Source organism: Berghia stephanieae, chromosome 10 (genome assembly GCF_034508935.2).
Source record: "Berghia stephanieae isolate SIO BIC M18660-M18661 chromosome 10, UCSD_Bste_1.3, whole genome shotgun sequence".
Lineage (NCBI taxonomy): Eukaryota > Metazoa > Mollusca > Gastropoda > Nudibranchia > Aeolidiidae > Berghia > Berghia stephanieae.
Window position 1 is genome coordinate 2,581,502 of NC_088369.1, and position 9,935 is coordinate 2,591,436.

At 37.8% G+C, this 9,935-nt stretch overlaps 1 protein-coding gene across 3 annotated transcripts in view; it reads right to left on the minus strand.

Annotated features, from left to right (window-relative positions):
* Window positions 1-1,880: 1,880 nt before the first annotated feature.
* LOC144956074 (uncharacterized) overlaps window positions 1,881-9,935 on the minus strand; it is a 35,114-nt gene continuing 27,059 nt past the window's right edge. For 2 of the 3 annotated variants that reach the window (XM_078886406.1, XM_078886407.1), the window contains exons 2-3: window positions 6,337-7,184; window positions 1,881-5,255 (exon numbers count right to left, since the gene is read on the minus strand). In XM_078886406.1, the coding sequence (XP_078742532.1) occupies window positions 2,729-5,255; window positions 6,337-6,365 (2,556 nt within the window). In that variant the 5' untranslated portion in view covers window positions 6,366-7,184 and the 3' untranslated portion in view covers window positions 1,881-2,728. The remainder of the gene's footprint in view (window positions 5,256-6,336; window positions 7,185-9,935) is intronic. The other variant, XM_078886408.1, reaches the window with a different exon arrangement.

A 9,935-nucleotide genomic window follows, 5' to 3' on the forward strand; every position in this document is an offset into this window, starting at 1 on the left:
CCATAACAATACAAACAATTTCAATTCTTCATGATTTATTGAACAATGAAAATTAAAACTTGAAAATTATGGATATGAATAAATTTACATATATTATCATGTATAAATATTACCATCGTTTAAAAATGCATACAAATGAATCACAGGGTAAAACAAATCATATAATTTGGTTAGTGGGACAATGGGATTGTTTGCACATCATCTACACATCATCTAACATCATATACACATCATCTACACACCACCTACACACCGTTCTATACGACTACCATAATAAAATAAGTATGTGAAATTTATCAAACTTACTTTCAAGCTACCTGTCTCATTAAATCCTATAATAATAATAATAATAATAATAATAATAATAATAATAATAATAATAATAATAATAATAATAATAATAATAATAATAATAATAATAATAATAAATAATAATAATAATAATAATAATAATAATATTTTTATTAAGAAAAGAAGAAGAAGAAGAAGAAGAAGAAGAAGAAGAAGAAGAAGAAGAAGAAGAAGAAGAAGAAGAAGAAGAAGAAGAAGAAGAAGAAGAAGAAGAAGAAGAAAAGAAGAAAGAAGAAGAAGAAGAAGAAGAAGAAGAAGAAGAAGAAGAAGAAGAAGAAGAAGAAGAAGAAGAAGAAGAAGAAGAAGAAGAAGAAGAAGAAGAAGAAGAAGAAGAAGAAGAAGAAGAAGAAGAAGAAGAAGAAGAAGAAGAAGAAGAAGAAGAAGAAGAAGAAGAAGAAGAAGAAGAAGAAGAAGAAGAAGAAAGAAGAAGAAGAAGAAGAAGAAGAGAAGAAGAAGAAGAAGAAGAAGAAGAAAGAAGAAGAAGAAGAAGAAGAAGAAGAAGAAGAAGAAGAAGAAGATGAAGATGAAGATGAAGATGAAGATGAAGATGAAGAAGAAGAAAAAGAAGAAAATAAGGTGTTGTTTTTTAATCCAAAAGGAAATTTATCTAAAAAGAAGAAAAAGACAAGGAAAAAAAAAACACAAGCAAAAAGAAAACAATGATGGAAGATTTAAAATAAAACTCTTTAAAATCACACACACACACACATACACACACACACACATACACACACACACACACACACACACACACATATATATATGGTCCATCTCCTCTGAACGGTAAGTTTGTCCGGATAATCAATCAATGATGTTCTTTCATGTTTAGAGTTTGAGATTTGTGCGGCGATGTGATCTTGGGTTTGACACGCCCTTTCGGATCGGAAGGTCCTGGGTTCGAGCCTCACTCGGCGCATAGATCAGTCCTTGGAAAAGGCTCTTTACTCACATTTTCTCACCGTACTCAAGTGTAAAATGAGTACCTGCCAGTTAACAGCTTTGTCTCTGTCGGAAAAAAAAAATGTAATATCGCATAACAGGGGTCATGTCTCATTCTACACGTTACGTGTTGCTGTTGGTCAGGACCCTATGTAAAGCGCTTTGAGCACGTTCAGTGGATATTGCGCTATATAACATCTCAAACGTTATGCTTTAAGATAACCAAACGTATCATTTATAGGTTTAATTACGTAAAGAAGCAAAAAACCATCTCTCTCTCTCTCTCTCTCTCTCTCTCTCTCTCTCTCTCTCTCTCTCTCTCTCTCTCTATATATATATATATATATATATATATATATATATATATATGTGGTGTGTGTGTGTGTGTATCTGTCTCTATCTCTTTGTCTCTCTCTCTCTCTCTCTCTCTCTCTCTCTCTCTCTCTCTCTCTCTATATATATATATATATATATATATATATATATATATATATATATACATATATGTATATATATATATATAATATATATATATATATAATATATATATATATATATATATATATATATATATGAATTTACGACTCTGCTCTGCGGCTGACGTCTGGGTTATTTCAGTCTTCCCTTGGAATAGACCCTAGAGACAAATTTCCCCTTGGGGATGAATGAAGGGAGTTTCAATTTCAAACTTTAGCATCAGTTTAATCCGGCACATTCCGTTTTGAGGCGAATAGCTACATTTTTTTTAAATTAATTAATTAATTAATTAATTAATTAATTAATTAATTAATTAATTTATTTATTTATTTATTTATTTATTTATTAATTTATTTGTTTATTTACCTATTTATTTATTTAATATTTTTATCTTATCTTTCATCAATTTTGAATTCTATTCCTCACTTTAATTCAATCCTTAAGACCGATTCATTCAAAGATAAGTTATCAACATATTTTCACCTGAGTTGATAGAGGTAATTTTCCAACCAACCAAACTCTGTCTGTGTCATGTTACTGGTTGTATGCATGACAGGTGTTTTATACACGTAATTTGGAGTTAGATATTAGATATTATCTTTTTTATAAAATCATACATTTTGACACTTGGGTAAATAGAAGTAATGTTTCCACACCCCTCATATATTTACACTGGCTTGATAGAGGTAATTTTTCTACCTCTCAAGCTAATACTTTTACACTTGGGTAGATAGAGGTAATATTTCTATCTTTCACACTCTGTCACTGTGTACATGTCGTAATCTCCTCTTCAGTGTCGTACACAGACTAACACATTTACACTGGAGTAGATAGGGGTAATTTTTCCATCTTTCAAACTATCACATATGATATACTTTGGTTGTTAGAGGTAATGTTTTTATCCTTCACACAAACATATTTACACCTGGGTAGATAGAGGTAATTTTTCCATTGTTCAAACTCAGTCACTGTGTACATTTATCTCCTCGTCAGTATCCTCGTCATCATCATCGAATTCCGAACACACCGACAACTCGTCCTCATCGGTGATGACGTCATCATGACTTCCGCTCGATTTCAGGTCGTCATGGTAACCACCAACGCCGCCATGGACGTGTAGATGACGTTCTACTGCACTTCCACCGACGTCATCGTCCTTCCCATCGTCCTCCTGTCTGGAGTGCACTTTCCGGTGACGTTCCAAATTGCTTTTGTGAGACGTGGCGTAATCGCACACGGTGCACACAAAATCTTTCTGCCCGTTGTGGACGGATAGATGACGTTTCAGTAATGCCTTTCGACAGAAGCGTCTTCCACAGAAATAGCAAGTGTAGCCGTGGTAGTGGAATATCATTGCGTGTTCTCTCAGTGCAGCTTTGGTGTTGAACAAAATCCCACAGCATTCCAGCATTTTGGAGCTGGTTTGATGCATTGTCAGCATGTGACGTTTCAGGTTGTTCCTTCGATCGGTCGTATAGCGGCATTGAGGACACGGAAAAAGTTTTCGGCCGTATCCGTGAGGTGTTGGTGTGTCCAAAGAGACTAATGGAGATACTGCTGGGAAGTGAGGGTTGTAGTTGATGGAGGTGGATGGAGGTCTTCCCATCAAGACAGCAGCCCGGGACTGGGCAAAGGCTAAGGCGCTGTGGAGGGTGAGCTGAAGCTTGTCGGATGTTGGCTGTGGGTGGTGGGGATGGGGGTTCGGGGGTAAATGGGGAGACAACAAGGGGAGTTTGTCATGGGAATTGGTCTGGTAATCCAGCTTGTTTAACGGACGTTGTGGGTTTTGCTGTTGCTGCTGCTGTTGTTGTTGTTGTTGCTGTTGATGATGATGACGATGATGGTGGTGGTGCTGTTGGTGTTTTTGTTGTAGGCTTTGAGTTTGGTTGGGCTTGGTGTTTGATTGTGGGGTTTGGTGGGGGAAGAGGTGTGTTACATCTGGGTGGGTGTCCTTCTTGTCCTCGTTGTTATTATTGTTGTTGTCGTCGTTGCCACTGTTGTTGGTGGTGGTGTTGTTGTTGTGTTTGTTATTGTTGTGGCTGTTAGGTTCAATTAGAAGCTGGTGTTGTTGTTGCTGTTGTTGTTGTTGTTGTTGTTGTTGTTGTTGTTGTTGTTGTTGATGCTGTTGAATTTGTTGTAGATGGTGCAGATTTTGAAGCTGTTGTCGTAATTGTAGTTGCTGCTGTTGGTGTAGCTGAAAGTGATGTTGTTGTTGTTGCTGTTGCAATTGTTGTAATTGTTGGTGTTGTTGATGCTGGTTGATGGCAGTCGTACGAGAGTGGGCCAGAGTCAGGGCATTGTGAAGGATTTGTCTCTCTAGGAAAGCGCCACTGGGCAATGATTGCAGAGCTGGGTGGTGGGGTAGTGACAGATGGGGGGCCGGCGCGAAGGGAGACAGTTGTGGAGGGGGAGGGTGAGGGTGAGATTGGGGCTGTGGAAGGAAGGGGTGAAGTTTTTGGGGTGAATACATGGACGTTTTTGTTGTGTCCGTGGGAAAGACATTTGGACTCAGCGGCTGATGTTTGTTGTTATTGTTATTGTTGTTGTTGTTGTTGCTGTTGTAAGACTTAATTCTTTGTGAGGATTTATCAAGATCATTATCTGAAGGTGGCAATGATGATAACAACGGCGATGATGATGAAGATAATGATGACGATGACGATGATAAAGGAGATTTGACATTTGGCGTAGATATTGTCATTGTCGTTTGGGTTTTTGATAATACTGTTGATGATGATGATGATGATGATGATGATGATGATGATGATGATGATGATGATGATAATGACGACGACGACGATGACAATGCTGAAAAGGTGGATGACAATGATGATAATGATGATGATGATGACGATGGTAATGATGATGATGATGACGATGGTAGTGGCGGTGGGTGTGGTGGTGGTGCTTCTCCTACAACAGATAACGAAGATGACGATGGTGGTGATAACACTGGAGATCGGGAATCCGAACCAATTTTGGTGCCTGGTGATTCCACGGAATTCTCATCTCTCTCACCAAGACATTCTCCGACGTTGAAATTGTCCATTTCATCCTCATCATTATCTATCATATCCTTATCGCCGTTCTCGTCCTCTTCCATCTCCTCTCCACCTTCCTCGTTGTGTTTGTGGTGATGATTTGACGACTTGGAATACAGGTCAAGAGCAGGGTTCCAGATTTTGAATGACGTAGGCGCTTTGGGGGTTGATTGTGACGTCATAGATTGCGTAAATGATGACGTCATAATGTTAGTTTTATCCGTAATCGGTGAATTGGAGGCGATGTTGATAAAATTATGGGGTTGATTATGTTGTTGCGGTTGCTCGTGTTGTTGTTGTTGTTGTTGTTGTTGTTGTTGCTGTTGTTGTAGTTGTTGTTGTAGTTGCTGTTGTTGTTGTAAGGCCATAGGGAGGCGAAGAGGTACAGGCATTTGTCTTTCAAATATGGAAGTCACTGTTGGACGAGGTAGATGTATGGGTATAGGCCTGTGGATGGATAGAAAAGATGGATGGATGGATGGATGAATGGATGGGTGGATGGATGCATGGATGGATGGATGGCTGGGTGGATGGATGAGTGGATGGATTGGTGTATGAAAGGATGGATTGGTGGATTGGTGGATGGGTGGATAGATGAATAGATATAGGATGGATGGGTGGATGGATGGATGGATTGGTGGATGGATGGATGGTTGGATGGGTGAATGGATGAATGGATGGATGGATTGGTGGATGGGTGGATGGGTGAATGGATGGATGGATGGATGGATGGATGGATGGATGGATGGGTTGGTGGATGGATGGATGGTTGGATGGGTGGATGGATGAATGGATGGATGGATGGTTGGATGGGTGGATGGGTGGATGGATGGATGGATGGATGGGTTGGTGGATGGGTGGATAGATGGATCAGTTGGTAAATGGATGGATGGTTGGATGGGTTGGTGGATGAGTGCATGGGTGGGTGGGTGGATGGCTCATCATTATCATCATCATCATCATCATCATCATCATCATCATCATCATCATCATCATCATCATCATCATCATCATCATCATTATTATTATTATTATATATTATTATTATTATATTATTATTATTTTATATTATTATTATTATTCTTATTATTATTATTATTATTATTTATTATTATATTATTATTATTATTATTATTATTATTATTATTATTATTATTTATTATTATATTATTATTATTATTATTATTATTATTATTATATATTATTATTTATTATTATTATTAATTATTTTTTATTATTATTATTATTATTATTTATTATTATTATTATTATTAGCATTATTTTTATTATATCATTCGTTTAGACAGAACGACATTGACGTCACTCAGCTCTTTGTAATTGTATTTAGCCAGCCATTTTTTTGAGTAGTTCTCACTAAATTGTATCAATCAGACAATAAACGTTAAAGGTTACACACAGTTATGTGTGTTGGTGTGTTATATCCGGCCGGTGTATGTTGTGATTTTTTTTTTGTTTTAAACTAAATTAAACGCACTCATTAATAAAATTAATTTAAGCACTGACATACCTTAGTGGTCCGACGGTGGGGGGCTCCATCTTAGATTCTGGTGACCTTGTAGAATGGATTGGGTTGGTGGGGTTTGGGGGGGGGGGGGGGTTAGGCAGTTTACGATGATGAATCTATTTGTTCAAGGTGGGCTGATACTTGTTTGCCTTTTCATGGAAACTAGAGGCTACTGTAACGGATCTGTGGTCCCTGTGTAGAGGCTTTCGTTTTCCCTTTTTTTCTTTGTTTTGTTTTGTTTTGTTTTGTTTAAGGCTCTAGGATCCGATGGAATTTTTGTGATTAGTTTTAATCCACCGATATTGTGTTGATTAAAATTTGAGCTTGGATGATCCGCCACAGAAATGTCTCGGGTTCAATCTTGTAGGCTGCTTATTTTGTAATCTCCACGCAAATGATTGGGGCCCACTTGATCAGTCCTTGTTCCGTTTTGATTTGTTTGTCTTTTTGGTTTTGTTTGTTATTTTTATTTTATGTTATCATTATTATTTTATTTTATTTTTTTGGTCTGGGGGAAGGGGGGGGGGGGGGGTATTTTGTTTGTTTGTTTCTTGTGTTCCGTTTGTTTGTTTGTTTTTTTTTTTCTTCGTGGGGGATGAACTTGTGAATTTCAAGGAGGAGACAGGTTGTAATATTTGTATGCGTGTGTGTGTGTGTGTGTGTGTGTGTGTGTGTGTGTGTTGTGACGAGATGGCGTAGTAGTAGGGCAGGCGTGGGTGGATTCACAGGTGTGGTATAATCACGATTATAAATGTTGGAGGTGGGTTGGTGTTGGGTCTAAAGGTGGTGACATTCCAGAACATTCCAGAATACCGTGGATTGGTCCAACGTGGTCACGTGGTCTCATCTACCTACACAAAATAAAATCGAGAGAAAGGTGGGGGGGGGGGGGGGGGGGGGGGGGGGGGGGGGGGGAGGGGGGGGGGGCTATTTGAGACACATTCTCCTCCATATATACCAAACCTATTCAGATTAATTCACAATAAATTTGTTTTTTCTTTTGTTTTTGCAGATATTCTAATGAATAATCATTTGTGTCGTCCATGTCTTTATTTATATTTTAGGTTATTTCTTCTTTCAGACATAAGTAAATAAATAATTTAAAAATTAAATAAATAAATAAATAGATGAATAAATAAATAAAATATATAAACAAATAAATCAATAATTAAATAAATAAATATGTAAAGAAGTCATTAGATAAGTGATGAATAAATAAATAAATAATAAATAAGTAAATAAATTAAAATAAATAAATGATTAAATACATGATTAAAAAAAACAACTAAATAAATAAACAAAATAAATGAATTAATAAATAAATTGAAAGAGATGTAATGAAGACATAAATAAATTAATTAATCAATCAAACAATCAATAATTAAAATAAATAAATAGATAAATAAATTTTTAAAACAATGTTAAAAGATTTATTTTTATATGACTTTTAAAAGATAATGATGATGATAATAATATAATAATAATAATAATAATAATAAATAATAATAATATATAATATATAATAATAATAATAATAATAATAATAATAATAATAATAATAATAATAACGATAAAAGCAAAACAAACAAAACAAAAAAAACAACCGCCTTCCTGCACCCCCCCCCCCCCGCCCCCCCCCCCCCCCCCCCCCCCCAAAAAAAAAAATTTACAAAAACAAAACCAAGAACCCAAACAATTCCAAACTCTTGTTCTATCAGCCCTGAACGCATTTTTTTTTTTTTTTTTTTTTTTTTTGTCTTTTTTTTTTGTCGTCAAGTTTTTGTCACCAAATCGTCCACGCGGGTTACATATTTAAAATCAAAAGTTTCTCTCAGAGCCATGAGGCCCATGGAGCCGGAGTTTATCCCGGTTTCTATAGCGTTAAAAACGGACAATAGCATTTGATTGCTACTCTTTGGATAGGACGCTAGCTAGTCTATCGCAAAGTACTTTCCGCCAGATCTAACAGACCCAGCTACCCAATCAATGAAGAATAAAAAATAAAATAGATATTAAAATTGTCCCAACTATCTGTCGGTGTAACGGTAGCACGTCTGACCGGTAATCAGGTCTGATGTTCGAGCCCCCAGTCAAGGGAGACTGACTTTTTCTGGGATGGTTTATTTCTTATATTTTTCTTTCTTCTTTTTATTTTTTTTTTTTAGCTTTATATAGCGCAATATCCACTAAATGTGCTCAAAGGGCTTTACAAGGGGTTCCTGGTCAACAGCAACATTTAACATGTAGGACGGGACATGACTCCTCTTAGGCGATATTACAATTTTTCGGACAAAGACATCGCTTTTAACGGCCAGGTACTCATTTTACACCTGAGTTCGGTGAGAGAATGTGAGTAAAGAGCCTTTTCCAAGGACTCAACTATGCGCCGAGCGCGAGGCTCGAACCCAGGACCTTCCGATCCGAAAGCGAGTGTCATACCACTAGACCACATAGCCTGTTATGACTAGCACCGATTCACACACACACACATACACACTTGTTCAGATCTTTGTCTTACACCGGTGCCTGCTCCTTAATTTCATAATTTGATTTAATTTACCCAATCACTGCTGGGTAGACAAGGGGGGCGGGGGGGGGGGTAGGGGGGGGTAGGGGGGGTAGGGGGGGCGTAGGGGGGGTAGGGGGGGTAGGGGGTAGGGTAGGGGGGTAGGGGGGGGTAGGGGTGGGGGGTAGGGGGGGGTAGGGGGTAGGGGGGTAGGGGGTGGGGGGGGGGTGAGGGGGTAGGGGGGGGGGTGGGGGGGTAGGGGGGTAGGGGGGGTATGGGGGTAGGGGGGGTAGGGGGGGGGTAGGGGGGGTCAGAATAAAAATAATCTCGACTGCATCCCGGTTCGATGTGCGGCTATGTGATCTAGTGGGTATGACACTCGCTTTCGGATCGGAAGGTCCTGGGTTCGAGCCTCGCTCGACGCATAGTTGAGTCCTTGGAAAAGGCTCTTTACTCACATTCTCTCACCGTACTCAGGTGTAAAATGAGTACCTGGCCGTTAACAGCGTTGTCTTTGTCCGAAAATTTGTAATATCGCCTATCATGTCTCGTCCTACATGTTAAATGTTGCTGTTGACCAGGGACCCCTTGTATAGTGCTTTGAGCACGTTAAGTGGATATTGCGCTATATAAAAGCTCAATAGTAAAAAGAGAAGATAAGACCCAACCAGCACTTTTATCATTCAGATTTCTTTTGTAAATCACACAATTTATTAAAGAAAAATCGTTTATTATAGATAGCCATAAAAACGTGACACTGTGTTTTGTAGAGTTCATTTTGCTGATCAATATTATTATCTATGCATAGAATGTATTTGTTGCTTTTCTGTTTGAGTCAGAAAAAACGATTTTTGTGTTGGGTGGGTGTGAAATTATGGGGAAAATTCTGAAAATGGCTGGTAGGGAAAGGGTTAAATATCGTTAAATATCTTGTTTTGTATTTAAAACTTAATTACATCTACTTGTCTATTTTTAAAAATTGAGCTTTTATATAGCGCAATATCCACTAAATGTGCTCAAAGCGCTTTACAAGGCAAAGAGTAACATTAATTTAACATGTAGGACGGGACATGCCGCCTGTTAGGCGATGTTACAA